The sequence below is a fragment of the Coregonus clupeaformis genome, chromosome 31 (assembly GCF_020615455.1).
Source record: "Coregonus clupeaformis isolate EN_2021a chromosome 31, ASM2061545v1, whole genome shotgun sequence".
In the NCBI taxonomy this organism is placed as follows: domain Eukaryota; kingdom Metazoa; phylum Chordata; class Actinopteri; order Salmoniformes; family Salmonidae; genus Coregonus; species Coregonus clupeaformis.
The window spans coordinates 19,295,900-19,312,493 of record NC_059222.1 but is presented as its reverse complement, the minus strand read 5'-3'; the positions used below and the strand labels follow the sequence as shown (position 1 = coordinate 19,312,493).

General features: G+C 45.8%; 1 protein-coding gene across 12 annotated transcripts in view; it reads left to right on the top strand.

The window, feature by feature from the left end:
- LOC121547681 (neurexin-1a) overlaps positions 1 to 16,594 on the top strand; it is a 558,882-nt gene that overhangs the window by 219,446 nt on the left and 322,842 nt on the right. For all 12 annotated transcript variants that reach the window (XM_041859073.2, XM_041859072.2, XM_041859069.2 and 9 more), the window contains 2 exons: positions 13,285 to 13,551; positions 13,683 to 13,857. In XM_041859073.2, coding sequence (XP_041715007.2) covers positions 13,285 to 13,551; positions 13,683 to 13,857 — 442 coding nt within the window. The remainder of the gene's footprint in view (positions 1 to 13,284; positions 13,552 to 13,682; positions 13,858 to 16,594) is intronic.

Below are 16,594 nucleotides of genomic sequence, written 5' to 3'. Positions count from 1 at the left end.
TCTATACAAAAAACGGTCTGATAGATAGATCCAGAATTCTTACAGGGTTCAAGTTCAATGTCTAATTTAACTGATTAATGCTTAATATATGATATAATGACAACTTAGACTGCCATAAATGCAAGGACAGAAAAGTAATGTTTTATGTCACACAATTTTAGACAAATCCGTCAAGACACCAACCATGATAAAGGGTTAAACATAGGTTTTAAATCAACTTGTGAAATGTATTGAATATAGCTATGATTCCCCCTTATATCTTAATGCAATGACATGATCAACATTTGCAGATTATTATCAATGACTTATCAACAGCTGTAACAAGATGTCCAGCGTAGGAAATCCTCACTGGTACCCTCGTTTATAGAAACACCCATTTATGCTATAGTAAACTGTAAATACTACAGTACATTACAGTAAATACTACAGTCTGCAAAAACAATACTGTGAATACTACAGTAAAGTCAGCATAAACACTACAGTGAATACTATAGTATTCCTACCATAGCATACACTATAGTACTTTTTCATGTGGGTAGCTGTTATAGCCCTACTGTAGGCTATAGTACCATGTGTTGTGACCTGTGAGCAGAGTGACAACCTCTCTGCAGTATCCTGAATTGTCTGTTGGATAACATGTAAACATAAGCCTCCACTCAGGTCAGTTCAGCCTGGCTCTGCTCTGTATGTAAGCAGTGGTCTGAGGTTCATGACATATGAGCCCTGTTCTGTAGGCAGTGGTCACAGGATGATGACATATGAGCCCTGTTCTGTAGGCAGTGGTCACAGGATGATGACATATGAGACCTGTTCTGTAGGCAATGGTCGCAGGATGATGACATCTGAGCCCGGTTCTGTAGGCAATAGTTGCAGGATGATGACATATGACATATGATCAAGCAGTAGCAAGTTGCCTTAGCAACTCTGATTGATGACATGTGCCTGGGCGTAGTGCACACACACACACACACACACACACAAACAAACCCAAACACACATTCACACACAGTCACACAGTCACACTCCATCTCATGTGCTATGTTTCAGAATATGTCTGCAGGTCCCAGTTCTAGCTGCTGCTATACTGTTCTGTTGTGATGACAAAACACCAGTGCAGTAATAGCCTAGATGTTATGGCCCTGGTCTGATGACAAATTAGTGAAGTACCATTCTCCTGTAAATTCCCTACAGTATCTCTCTCTCTCTCTCTCTCTCTCTCTCTCTCTCTCTCTCTCTCTCTCTCTCTCTCTCTCTCTCTCTCTCTCTCTCTGTCACGATTCAGACAGACGACCAGAGGACCACAATTGCGTCACACCAGAAAGTTTATTAAACTTAAGGGAAAAGGGAAGTAGGGAGTGAATGAAGGCTCCAGGGTAACAGGGATCCCGTCCAATGCGCTGGGTCTGTGCCCCCCAGTGGCAGCGATGCGTCCTATGAAGCCGGTGGTGGGTGGTCCAGAAGTCCTGGGGGGAGACACAGACACAACAGGGCGGAATGAAACCAGGCAGCAGTACAGTTCAAGGGAATCCAAAATACGTAGTAGCAAGGCAGAAGGCTGGTCAGAGTTACCGGGATTGAAGAGTAGTCAGAGTCGTAATGGCAGAAGCAGGTCTGGATCTCCTAAGGCAGAAGAGTATCCAATAAACAGGCAGGTCCGGGGTCACAAAACCAGGGTGAGCCAGAAGCGCGAGCAAACAGGTTCCGGTGTGAGCTTTGCAGACGATCTGACACCGGAGAGCTGAAAGACAGGGCCTTAAATACTGGGAGAGGTTAGTGGGTAATGCAGCGCAGCTGGCAGAGTAATTAGAGCCGATCAGAGCAGGGACAGGTGGAGCTAGTTAGGCTGAGTAGAGAGAGGGAGGTGAGCAGAGTGGAAGATAGTGGAAACCAATTAAGGTGGTAACCCGGTGGAGTGAGAGGGCTCATGACAGAACCCCCCAAGGGACGGCCCCAGAAGTCCCAAGAGCAACACCACGCCGGGCGGGAGGAGGGGAGCCGGAGGAGGGCTAGAACTCCTCCGAACGGTCCGAGTGAACGTCCTCATCCTCGGAGGAAGCCGGAGGGCCGTGGTCGGGAGATGGGACAGGTCCCGAGACAGGATCAGGCACAGGACAGGAAGCCGAGCCGGGCCGGACGGTTAGGGACCCCTCTGGGGCGGCCCCTACGGATTGCAGGTTGATCAGGATGCCGTTGGTGGAAAGCGGTGATGAGAGTCCTATCCACAATCCGACTAGCTGGCACCCAGGTCCTTTCCTCAGGTCCATAGCCCTCCCAGTCAATGAGGTACTGGAGACCCCTACCCCTCCGTCTGGACCGAAGCAGGCGGCGGACGGTGTAAACCAGACCACCATCGACGAGCCGTGGAGGAGGAGGACCAGGCGCAGCAGGGACCAGCGGACTCTCATGGATGGGCTTAATCTTAGACACATGGAAAGTGGGGTGCACCCTCAGGGAATTAGGCAGTTGGAGCCGGACAGCAGTTGGGCTAATCACTCTTATGATAGGGAATGGGCCAATGAACCGAGGTGCCAGCTTCTGCGACTCCACCCTGAGTGGCAGGTTCTTCGATGACAACCACACCCTTTGACCAACATGGTAGGTGGGAGCAGGAATTCTCCGACGGTTGGCCCCGGTAGTGTAGCTGGCAACGGACCTGAGGAGTGTGGCTCGGAGCTTGTGACCAGGTGCGGCGACATCGACGGGCAAAAGCAAGTGCAGATGGGCAAGTAACCTCCTCCTCCTGGCTGGCAAATAGAGGAGGCTGGTATCCATAAACACATTGGAAAGGGGACATACCGATGGCAGAGCAGGTCAGAGAATTGTGCGCGTACTCCACCCATGTCAATTGCTGCGACCAGGAGTGGGGGTTGCGTGAAGTCATGCATCGCAGTGCCTTCTCGAGCTCCTGATTAGCCCGCTCTGACTGCCCATTGGATTGGGGATGGAATCCGGAAGTCAGACTGACTGTGGCTCCCAGCAGGTGACAGAACTCCTTCCAAAAGCGGAGGAGAATTGTGGACCACGGTCAGAAACAACATCCCTTGGCAGTCCGTGGATCCGGGAAGACGTGTTCCAGGACCACCTGGGCGGTCTCCTTGGCGGTTGGGAGCTTGGGGAGGGGAATGAAGTGTGCCATCTTGCTGAAACGGTCAACGATGGTGAGAATGACGGTCATGCCACTTGAAGGGGGCAGCCCGTGACAAAGTCAAGGGCGATGTGAGACCAGGGACGTCTGGGCACAGGCAGGGGCTGCAGCAATCCGGCTGGGGGCTGGCAGGACGACTTGTGTTGGTTGCAGATGGGGCAGGCTTGGACGAATTCCCGTACATCCTTCCTCAGAGAGGGCCACCAGAACCTCTGGGCGAGCAGGTTGTAAGTGCGGGTGGAGCCAGGGTGACAAGCTAGGCGGGAGTCATGTCCCCACTGAATGACCTGGGACCTCAGGTCTTCGGGGACAAAAAGGCGGTCAGCTGGGCAAGTGCTGGGACCTGGCTGGTTACGGAGAGCCTCCAGCACCTGTTCCTCAACAGCCCAGGTCAGAGCTGCAACGATGCAGGGACTTGGCAGAATCGACACAGGGTCCTTGGAGGGGGTGTCATCCTTCTGGAATTGACGGGAGAGGGCGTCTGGCTTGGTGTTGCGTGATCCAGGCCGGTATGACAGAGTGAAATTAAACCTGGTGAAGAACAGGGCCCAGCGGGACTGCCTGGAGTTCAACCGTTTGGCCGTGCGGATGTACTCCAAGTTCTTATGATCGGTCCAAACGAGAAATGGAATGGTGGACCCCTCCAGCCAGTGACGCCACTCCTCCAAGGCAAGCTTCACAGCCAGCAGCTCACGGTTCCCTATGTCGTAATTGCACTCAGAGGGGGACAACCGACGTGAGAAAAAGGCACAGGGATGGAGCTTCCTATCCTCCGCAGCCCACTGAGAAATCACAGCACCAACTCCCACATCCGAGGCGTCCACCTCCACAATGAATTGCCGGTCCACATCAGGCATCTGGAGGATGGGAGCGGAGGTGAACCTCACCTTGAGGGTACTGAAGGCTTTGTCGGCTGCTGGGGTCCAGGTGAAGGGTTGCTTGGTGCTGGTTAGAGCAGTGAGAGGGGCAGCAACGGTACTGTAGTTCCGGATAAACTTCCTATAGAAGTTAGCAAACCCCAGAAACTGTTGCAGCTTCTTTCTGTTCTCCGGAACTGGCCACGAAGTGACTGCTGATACTTTGGCAGGATCCATTTGGATACTTCCTTCTGCCACTATGTACCCCAGGAAGGCCACTGTCTTGACGTGAAACTCACATTTCTCTGCCTTGGCGTAGAGGGAATTCTCCAGAAGACGATGAAGGACTTGCTGGACATGGCGGGTGTGTTCAGACAGGTTTCTGGAGTAAATTAAGATGTCATCCAGGTAAACGAAGACAAACTTGTTTAACATGTCCCGCAGTACATCATTCACTAGAGCCTGGAACACAGCAGGAGCATTGGTGAGGCCAAAAGGCATAACCAGATACTCGTAGTGGCCTGTTGGTGTATTGAATGCGGTTTTCCATTCATCTCCCTCCCGGATCCGCACTAGGTGGTAGCGTTTCTGAGATCCAACTTGGTAAAAACAGTGGCTCCCTGGAGCAACTCAAAAGCAGAGGTGAGCAGAGGCAGAGGGTAACGGTCTTTCACTGTGATGTCGTTGAGTCCCCTGTAGTCGATGCAGGGCGAAGAGATCCGTCCTTCTTCCCCACAAAGAAGAAGCCAGCACCAGCAGGAGATGAAGATGAACGGATTAATCCTGCGGACAGAGAGCCATTGATGTAGTCCTCCATGGACTTTCTTTCAGGAGCAGACAACGAATAAAGACGACCCCTTGGAGGAGCTGTTCCAGGGAGGAGGTCGATGGCACAGTCGTACGGTCGGTGAGGGGGCAGAGATGTGGCTCTTGCTTTGTTAAACACCTCTCTGAGACCATGGTAGCATTCTGGGACATTGGAGAGGTCCGGAGCGGAGTTAGTAGGTACTGGCCGAGGGTAGTGCGGCAGCAAGCAGGCAGGTTCGGTGGCAGTCCTCTCCCCCACTCCCTGATCACCCCGGTCACCCAGTCGAGCTGAGGGTTGTGCCGGCGGAGCCATGGGTAACCCAGGATGAGGGGTTGGCCTGGAGAGGGGAGCAGGTGAAACTGGATAGTTTCTTGATGGTTTCCGGACAGACCCATCGAGACCGGGGCCGTGACATGAGTGACCGATCCGAGTAAGTGTCCGTCCAGTGCCCGGGCAGGAATAGGAGGTGTCAAACGGAGGTTCTCCAGTCCCAGTTGGCGTGCCAGCTTGACGTCCATTATGTTGGCTTCGGCGCCAGAATCCACCAGAGCAGCCAGGGTGTGAGTTGAGTCAGAGAGGCGGAGGTGAACTTGCAGCAGGGGTTTGCGGTCGGAGGACTGGATGGTCATTGAACTCGACCGGACTCCCCCCTACGCCCGGTGAGCTTCGGCCCTTTAAAGGGCAGGTTACCACACGATGTCCATCACCTCCACAATAGAGGCAGAGGTTAGAGGTGAAGCGGCGCTGGCGCTCTGCAGGAGTGAGGGAGGCTCGCCCAATCTCCATAGGCTCAGACTGATCAAGCTGACCTGGGTGAGTGGCAGTAGATGACAGGAGCCCAGTCGGATCTCTCCGAATGCCGGTAGTAGGTGGACCTTGGCGCCCCTCTCACGACGACGGGTCTGTATCCTTCTGTCGATCCTGACAGTCAGTGCGATGGCTTCATCAAGAGTGGAAGGCAGTTCATGGGAGACCAACTCGTCCTTGATATAGTCAGCCAAACTATGGAAGAACGCGTCCACCAACGGTGGTGTGTTCCAAGAACTTCGTCTAGCCAGGGTTCGGAAGTCGATGGAATGGTCTGCGACTGTACGTCTGCCTTGTCGAATACTGAACAGTTCACGAGACGCCTCTGCGGTGGGTGAATCCAGGTCAAACACCTTCAGCATCTCCTCAGCAAACAGGTCGAAGGTCGCACATGCGGGGGTTTGACGTTCGAACTCTGCTGTTCCCCAGAGTCGAGCTCGGCCCGTCAGGTGAGTGATGGCATACCCAACTTTAGCCCCCTCCGTGGCGAAGGTCCTTGGCTGCAAGGAGAACTGAAGTCGGCAGCTAGTCAGGAATGGCCGGACCTGGGTTGAATCGCCGTTGAACCGCTCGGGGTTTCCAATCTTGGGTTCCGGAGCAGCGGCTGCAATGACCGGGGCAGGTAACTCGGGGGCTGGGCTGGTGGGCAGACTGGCTGGGGTAAGGTTGGTGAGGAGTTGAATGAGCATGGCGAGTTGTTGTTGCTGCTGCTGGAACTGCTGCTCATGCTCATCGGTTTCCATGTCGGGGAAAGTGTGCGCTGAGTCCATAATGGTCAGATCGTACTGTCACGGTTCAGACAGACGACCAGAGGACCACAATTGCGTCACACCAGAAAGTTTATTAAACTTAAGGGAAAAGGGAAGTAGGGAGTGAATGAAGGCTCCAGGGTAACAGGGATCCCGTCCAATGCGCTGGGTCTGTGCCCCCCAGTGGCAGCGATGCGTCCCTATGAAGCCGGTGGTGGGTGGTCCCAGAAGTCCTGGGGGGAGACAGGGCAGATGGGGGAAATTGGGGGGGGGGGCTCACCCTCTCTCTCTCTCTCTCTCTCTCTCTCTCTCTCTCTCTCTCTCTCTCTCTCTCATATTTCCCAGCATGGTCTATTGCAGGGGGATTTCAGAATATAATGTTTTAATATGTTTTTGCATGTACATTGCTTGGTTGATTCATTTTATGCTACACAAAGGGGCAGCTCTAGCAGGGAAGAAATTTGACCAACTGACTTGTTGGAAAGGTGGAATCCTATGACGGTGCCACGTTGAAAGTCACTGAACTCTTCAGTAAGGCCATTCTACTGCCAATGTTTGTCTATGGAGATTGCATGGCTGTGTGCTCAATTTTATACAACTGTCAGCAACGGGGGTGGCTGAAATAGCCAAATCCTTTAATTTGAAGGGGTGTCCACATACTTTTGTATATATAGTGTATATGTAATGTATTGTCATAAATAATTACATTTGAAAGGTTAATAAGGCTGGTGGAACTTTTCATAGTGTGTTCTAGGAAGAATGTTAAGATTATAAAATGGTTCTTGGTAGACCTCTTCATATATTGTTCTAGGTATAACCATATACAGGGGGTTATTTGATGAACCCTACATAGAGGGGTTCTAGGAAGAACCTTTAGATGATAAAATGGTTCTTGGTAGAACCCGTCATAGAGGGTACCTGGCAGAACCCTTCATAGAGGGTTCTAGGTCAAACGATATACAGGGGGTTCTATGAAGAACCCTAAATAGAGGGTTCTAGGTGGAACCCTAGCACCAAAAAGGGTTACCCTATAGGGACAAACGAAATAACCCTATATGGTTCTACTTAGCACCTTTTCTTCTAAGAATGTATTTTCATGGCATATTTGAAAATTGCACCTGGCGCTGTTACAGATTTTTCAATGCCCTTTTATCAAGCTGTTTTTGATACCGTTTCTTAAGAGAGATAACATGATCTGTATCCAGTTCTGAGTATGTTGCCTTTTGTCAGTGCCCCCTCTTCAAACTCTTTTTGATTCTTGAAAGAGATAAAATGATATATGAAGGGGAAGAAATATAAAAACTGTACCCAGACAATTCAGATAGATGTCTGTATACTGTACCCCTTTGTTTAAGTTTAGTGTAGTGTAGTGTAATATAGTATAGTGTTTACTTGTATACTTTTTTTAATTTAACCTTTATTTTGACAGGGAAGACATACTGAGACATAGGTCTATTTTCCAGATGTGCCCTGTATAATACAATATAAAGTACACATTAAACACAAAATATATACACACATTAGAATACAAAAACACAAATAAAACATCACAAATCACCCAGAAAAACAGTTACATTCATCCAGATTAGTGTAATATAGTGTAGTGTAGTGTAATTTAGGCCAGTGTAGTGTAGTGTAATATAGTGTAGTGTAGTGTAATTTAGGCCAGTAGTGTAATATAGTGTGGTGTAGTGTAATATAGTGTAGTGTAGTGTAATTTAGGCCAGTGTAGTGTAGTGTAATATAGTGTAGTGTAATATAGTGTAGTGTAGTGTAATTTAGGCCAGTAGTGTAATATAGTGTAGTGTAGTGTAATATAGTGTAGTGTAGTGTAGTGTAATATAGTGTAGTGTAGTGTAATATAGTGTAGTGTAGTGTAATTTAGGCCAGTAGTGTAATATAGTGTAGTGTAGTGTAATATAGTGTAGTGTAGTGTACTATAGTGTAGTGTAGTGTAATATAGTGAAGTGTAGTGTAATTTAGGCCAGTAGTGTAATATAGTGTAGTGTAGTGTAATATAGTGTAGTGTAGTGTAATATAGTGTAGTGTAGTGTAATATAGTGTAGTGTAGTGTAATTTAGGCCAGTAGTGTAATATAGTGTAGTGTAGTGTAATATAGTGTAGTGTAGTGTAATTTAGGCCAGTGTAGTGTAATATAGTGTAGTGTAATATAGTGTAGTGTAGTGTAATATAGTGTAGTGTAATATAGTGTAGTGTAGTGTTTTATAAAACTGGTTATTTGGATCCTGGATGCTGATTGGTCAAGCAGCGTTTCAAGCCGTGCTGTATTAGCCGTCACAGGCACACAATGCCTGCTAACATTTCCATCTGAAAATTATCACTGCTCCTCCATAAGAATATCATGTTAATGTTGCTGTCCGAATCATCTCTTGTATTTATCTCAACTCGCACATTATTTCCTCTTGCTTCCAGCCTTTTTCTGAGCCAGGCGAAATTATGCTTCAACGTCATTATCATGGACATATCTAAGTAAATACCAATACAAAAAAAGCTAAAACAAATGAAAATGTAGCTAGTGCACTGTCATTCCAGGTTCAATGTTTGTCGTGACTGAGTTAGCTGAAGTTGGCTCGTTAGCTAGCAAGTGAGAAGAACGTTATCCAGCCTGCATGGCAACGATTTTGTTTAGAACGGATGACCAATCCTTTTGAATAGCAACTATGCAAAAATAATATACGGCTGGGTCGCGTCTGTAGCAACATGGCCAAAATAACTAACAACCAGATTTTTGTCCGGACTATATCTTCTGGTGGAATAATTCAATTGTATGAATTCACTTATCAAAATAAGGTTTTAATGAAAATATGTAATTCATTGTTATTTTAATATTTTGGTAACAGTTTTATAAAAGCAATAAGGCACACAAGGCAGTGATGTATCATGAATACAGTCACAGTTAAGTGGGTTGAATAACGCCATTTATTTGTGACTGTACTCATGATACAGCACTGCCTCTTGTGCCTTATTGCTTAAATATAATATAGTGAAGTGTAGTGTAATATAGTGTAGTGTAATATAGTGTAGTGTAATATAGTGAAGTGTAGTGTAATATAGTGTAGTGTAATATAGTGTAGTGTAATATAGTGTGGTGTAGTGTAATATTGTGTAGGGTAGTGTAATGTAGGCCAGTGTAGTGTAATATAGTGTAGTATAGTCTAATATAGTGTTGTGTAGTGTAGTGTAATATAGTGTAGTGTAATATAGTGTAGTGTAATGTAGTGTAGTGCAATGTAGTATAATGCAGTGTAATATAGTGTAGTATAATATATTGTAGTGTAATATAGTGTAGTGCAATAGAGTGTAGTGTAGTGTAGTGTAGTGTAGTGTAGTGTAGTGTAGTGTAATGTAATGGAGTGTAGTGTAGTGTAGTGTAATATAGTGTAGTGTAATATAGTGTTGTGTAGTGTAATATAGTGTAGTGTAATTTAGTGTAATAAAGTGTAGTTTAATATAGTGTAGTGTAGTGTAATAAAGTGTAGTTTAATATAGTGTAGTGTAGTGTAATATAGTGTGGTATAGTGTAATATAGTGTAGTGTAATACAGTGTGGTATAGTGTAATATAGTGTAGCGTAATATAGTGTAGTGTAGTGTAGTGTAGTGTAATGTAATGTAATGTAGTGTAGTGTAATATAGTGTTGTGTAGTGTAATATAGTGTAGTGTAATGTAGTGTAATAGAGTGAAGTGTAGTGTAATAAAGTGTAGTTTCATATAGTGTAATATAGTGTGGTATAGTGTAATATAGTGTAGTGTAATATAATGTAGTGTAATAAGTGTAGTGTAGTGTAATATAATGTAGTGTAATAAGTGTAGTGTAGTGTAATTTAGTGTAGTGTAATATAATGTAGTGTAATACAGTGTAGTGTAATATAATGTAGTGTAGTGTAATATAGTGTTCAATAGTGTAGTGTAAGCTACCTGGGCGGCAGGTAGCTTAGTGGGTAAGAGCGTTGTGCCAGTAACCGAAAGGTCGCTGGTTCTAATCCCCGAGCCGACTAGGTGAAAAATCTGCCGATGTGCCCTTAAGCAAGGCAATTAACCCTAATTGCTCATGTAAGTCGCTCTGGATAAGAGCGTCTGCTAAATGACTAAAATGTAAATGTAAATGTGTAATATAGTGTTGTGTAGTGTAATATAGTGTAGTGTAATGTAGTGTAATAGAGTGAAGTGTAGTTTAATAAAGTGTAGTTTCATATAGTGTAATATAGTGTTGTATAGTGTAATATAGTGTAGTGTAATATAATGTAGTGTAATAAGTGTAGTGTAGTGTAATATAATGTAGTGTAATATAATGTAGTGTAATTTAGTGTAGTGTAATATAGTGTAGTGTAATATAGTGTTCAATTGTGTAGTATAGTGTAATATAGTGTAGTGTAATATTGTGTAGTGTAATACAGTGTAGTGAGTGTAGTATAGGGTAGTGTAGTGTAGTGTATTAGACAGTATTTATGTATTTACCATTTGTATGTCTCTGCGTGCAGTTTAAAGGAAGTTGCTAACTAGCGTTAGCACAATTGCTAACTAGCATTAGCACAATGACTGGAAGTCTATGGTAACTGCTAGAATGCTAGTACTGTAAATACCAGAGACTTCCAGTCATTGTGATAACACTAGTTAGCATTGGCTCGCAAAACTACCTCTAACTTCCTTCATACTGGATGTAGAGCCAAAACATTTTTATCCATAAGTTCATCTGATTCTGGGGAAGTAGATAAATTGCGTCATTGCCAAAATCCTAAAGTATGCCTTTAAGTCAGAAACTGTATTCACACAAACCCTTACAGATGCAGTCAGAAACTATATTTACAGAAATCCTCATAGATTAAGTCATTAACACATTTATAATGATCACTTCTTCTACCATGTCTTGGCAGCTCTCCCTGTTTCTAATGGTGTGTACTCACTAAAAACAAATCAACTCCGAGGTGGTTAAAGATAATGTGAGGATAATGCAGTCTGTGCAGTCAGGGGAGCCATCTACTCTACAATGTGTCCCACATGGCACCCTGTTTCCTACAAAGTGCACTACTTTTGACCAGAGCCCATATATACCATGCCAAATTGTCTTACTGTCTGTCAGTATCCACTTACAATACTTGGCACATATTTTCAGATACCTACACACAGCGTCATACAACTTATCAGGTAGGCACAATTGTTAAATTGGTACATTTTATTCAGGGTAGTACGGTGCTGTACGATGATGCTTGTCATCAGTGTTTAGTGGATTTTTCCTTCTTAATGGCATTATAGCCTGGTATTTAATTAAGTAGTGCTGATTTAGCTTTAGGCTAGCTGTTGTTGCTCTGTTGTTCTGGGTTGCGTCCCAAATAGTACCCTACTCCCTTTGTAGTGCATTACTTTTGACCATAGCCCAATGGGCCTTGGTTAAAATTAGTGCACTACATAGGAAATAGGGTGCAATTTGGAACGTAAACTCTGTAGTTCTGCTGTCAGCTCCTGTGGAGTGCATTGTGTCTTTGAGGTCAGTGTGTAGTCTGATAATGCATTGCATGGGCAGTGGGTGTGCGTTTGTGTGTATGTGTTTGTGTGTGTGTGTGTGTGTGTGTGTGTGTGTGTGTGTGTGTGTGTGTGTGTGTGTGTGTGTGTGTGTGTGTGTGTGTGTGTGTTTATGTATATGTGTGTGTGTGTGTGTGTGTGTGTGGGAGCCTGAGGAATTTAGATGTTTGTAGATTGGTAGTGAGAGGCACATCCATCATCAGCAGGGTATATTTTAATCAGGTTTCCTGCTGAGGCCTTAATCAGCGTTTTTACTGCAACACCTGCATCGTGTACAGCTGTTAGCTCTCATCACTCTCATCTCTCACTTCACACACACTTAGCCACCTCCCTCCCTCCACACAACCTACCTACCTACCTACCTACCTACCTACCTACCTACCTACCTACCTACCTACCTACCTACCTACCTACCTACCTACCTACCTACCTACCTACCTACCCACCCACCCACCCACCCACCCACCTTCCCTCCCTCCCTCTCTCCCTGCCTCCCTCCACCCTCCCTCCACACACCTCCCTCCCTCCACACACTGCCCTACCTACCTACCTACCTACCTACCTACCTACATACCTCCCTCCACACACCTCCCTACCTACCTACATATCTCCCTCCACACACCTCCCTACCTACCTCCTTACCTCCCTCCCTCCACATACCTCCCTACTTACCTACCTACCTACCTACCTACCTACCTACCTACCTACATACCTCCCTCCACACACCTCCCTACCTACCTACATATCTCCCTCCACACACCTCCCTACCTACCTCCTTACCTCCCTCCCTCCACATACCTCCCTACTTACCTACCTACCTACCTCCCTCCACACATCACCCTACCTACCTCCCTACCAGGGACATAACTACTTATGAGGACACCGAGGTCCGGACCTCTGTAATTTTTTCCACAGGGGCCCTGACCTCCAGGGTGCCACAATTGATTTTGTTAGTTACTCTCACTCAGATATCATATTAACATGGCATAAGTCATGGTAAAATGTTTAGAATTGCAGGAAATTTGCTTTAAACTGCAAAAATGTCTCCCTCTGTGAGTATTAAATTACATTTTTCAATCCCAGTAGTGAGTTAATGTGTAGCAGCTAATTGTATAGCTAATAGGCTATGTGTTTGTATTTCGACTGAGGTGATGTTTTGGCTTGGGGGGGTTTAGTTCTGCAAACAGAATTCTGACATACACACACACACCAAAACATGGGGTACATACAAAATGTCAATTTCCAGTCATACACTTCCAAACATTGCTTGTGTCTGAAATGGCACACCCTTTCCTATACTGTATAGTGCACTACTTTTGGCCGTATGGATGAACTTTTTCTCCCTTACACCTCCTTTTTCCTCCCTCCATCAACCTAGGTTGTGTATAAAAACAACGACGTGCGACTCGAGCTCTCCAGGATGGCCAAACAGGGTGATGCCAAAATGAAGGTTCACGGCATTGTGGCTTTTAAATGCGAGAACGTGGCGACCCTTGATCCCATCACCTTTGAGACCCCCGGGTCCTTCATCACGCTCAACAAGTGGAACGCCAAGAAGACGGGCTCCATCTCCTTTGACTTCCGCACCACAGAGCCCAACGGGCTTCTCCTCTTCAGCCACGGCAAGCCCAAACAGGCACCCAAGGTGACTTCACTATTATGTTATTTTATTCATCTCTTTTATTGCCTCCTGATTGTTTTTCAAAATGTTTTACTATAAAGTGTGTTGTGCTTTTAAATGCACTTTAAATAAATAATGATTTGATTTAATTGAAGGATTCCAAGAGTCCCCTGACGCTGAAGGTGGACTTCTTTGCCATCGAGATGCTGGACGGCCACCTGTATCTACTTCTCGACATGGGATCAGGCACCACCAAGACCAGAGCGGTCAACAAGAAGGTCAACGATGGGGAGTGGTACCACGTGGACTTCCAACGGGATGGGCGATCAGGTAATAACGTTTTATTTTGCTAATATTGGTGTGACGGATTTTGGAGGAGGCCATAGTGCCTTGATTTTAGTCTTTAATCCTTGTAAGGTCTTCCTACCCCCTCTTCCACTGTGTGTAGACGTAGTAGGAATTCTGTCTGACAACTGAAAGCATTTTGTCTGACAACTGAGCGAGTTTCGTCTGACAATTGAGGGACTTCCATTGTAATAGTGATGAATAAATGAAGCTACATTACCTCAAACAGTCACCATTTTACCATGCCAGTAAGGCAATCCTTCTCCCGGTCTTCTCTCCCACTGTGTCCTACACACACACACACACACACACACACCTAAACACACCTACACACATACACACACACACCCACTCACCTACACACACACACATACACACACACACACACACACACCTACACACACACATATACACACACACACATTCACACACCCACACACCTACAGACACCTACACACACACACACACACACACACACAGCCCCTCCGAGCCCCAGTGAAACAGTTCTCTGGTCCCTGTTGATTTGCTTATCTAAGCAGCAATTTGTTAGCGTGTGATCACAGCCAAGGCCCTGGCAATGTCACGGTGTAAATTACATACGCCCCCCAACCATGTTTACTGCCTCATCTCCACAAGTTAACTGTTTCAATACTCCATGAAGCCACACAGAGCAGAGCCACACAGCTACACACACACATGTATCCACGCACGCATGCACAATTGAGTAGGAGGTCAGGGTACACTACAGAACCATCACAGCTGTGGCCTTGTTCATGTTACTGACTACTCCAGCACAGAGAAGAGAGGAGGGGAGGAGGGTAGAAGTGTGTGTGTGTGTGTGTAGGGGGGGTATAGATGAGGAGGGGAAAGGAGGGGAAAGGAGGAGATATGTAGAAACCTATTCTCAAACATTTCAGGCACATAATCATTATTCTGTGTGAGCCAAAAGCAACAGCAATTATTTAACTCCTCAAAAATGTGACATGGTAGTCCAACACTGTTGGCGACCAAACCCACTGGATGTATCATGTTATCAACATTAGATTTGCTATCCTATTATCCCTCTATTTACCTGTATCTTTCATCCCCCTCTCCCCTCACTCCATATACATGTATTTTCCTTGTTCTCAGTGACTCTCCTCACTTCTCACTTTTTTCCTCCTTTTTCCTCCTTCTCTGCTCTGCCCGAGTTTCCATGGAAACGGGAGAGAGCAGGTCTCTCTCTTTCTCTCTCTCCCTCGTAAACTCTCTCTGTCCATTGCTTCCTCCCCCCCCCTCTCTCTATCTCTCTCTCTCTCTCTCTCTCTCTCTCTCTCTCTCTCTCTCACACACACACACACATACATACAGTATAAACATACATTGAAAAGTGATGTTTTTCTCAAAATGTAAACTTTTCATAGATCATTTGAAAGTAAAAAGAGAAAAGGCATTTTGGAACTAAATGTATCCTCTCAAACGCTACATGGCATCTAAAAATAGACATTTTTAACTGTGTTGCCATGCTGAGTTGTGTGCAAGATGTGGGCCTAGTGAAGTGTACAATACATACATTAACTACTTTAATGCATTTACATATGGTTGCACACAGTGCACGGTCTTCACGCATGCAAGTATCTAATGCATATTTAATTGTGTGTGCCCACATGAAAAAATACTACAGTTTACTATAACCATACTACAATACTTACTATAGAAGCGAGAGAGAAAAGGATACAAAGTAGTGGTCGGAGACATGGAGGGGAGTTGCAGTGAGATTAGTAGAAGAACAGCATCTAGTAAAGATGAGGTCAAGCGTATTGCCTGCCTTGTGAGTAGGGGAGGACGGTGAGAGGGTGAGGTCAAAAGAGGAGAGGAGTGGAAAGAAGGAGGCAGAGAGAAATGAGTCAAATGTAGACGAATGAAGGTTGAAATCCCCCAGAACTGTGAGGGGTGAGCCATCCTCAGGAAAGGAACTTATCAAGGCGTCAAGTTCATTGATGAACTCTCCAAGGGAACCTGGAGGGCAATAGATGACAAGGATATTACGCTTAAATGGGCTAGTGACTGTGACAGCATGGAATTCAAATGAGGAGATAGACAGATGGGTTAGGGGAAAAATTGAGAATGTCCACTTGGGAGAGATGAGGATTCCTGTGCCACCACCCCGCTGACCAGATGCTCTCGGGGTATGCGAGAACACATGGTCAGACGAGGAGAGAGCAGTAGGAGTAGCAGTGTTTTCAGTGGTAATCCATGTTTCCGTCAGCGGCAAGAAGTCGAGGGACTGGAGGGTAGCATAGGCTGGGATGAACTCTGCCTTGTTGGCAGCAGAACGGCAGTTCCAGAGGCTGCCTGAGACCTGGAACTCCAGGTGGGTGGTGCGTGCAGGGACCACCAGGTTAGAGAGGCAGCAGCCACGCGGTGTGAGGCATTTGTGTAGCCTGTGCGGAGAGGAGAGAACAGGGATAGGCAGAGGCATAGTTGACAGGCTGCAGCAAATGGCTAAAATAATGCAGAGGAGATCGGAATGAAATGAACTAAACATCTGGGAAAGGAGAGAGCGGGGCCTCCCTCACCACAACTCCCAAATATAACTCTCCCAACTTCCACCTCAGAAACTATAATTGTTTCACTGAAACACCCGAATATAACTCTCCCAACTTCCACTTTAGAAATTATAATTGTTGTAAACTACAGCGGTTCAATGTTTCTAGGAATAGACTCTAACTTACTTTATTCA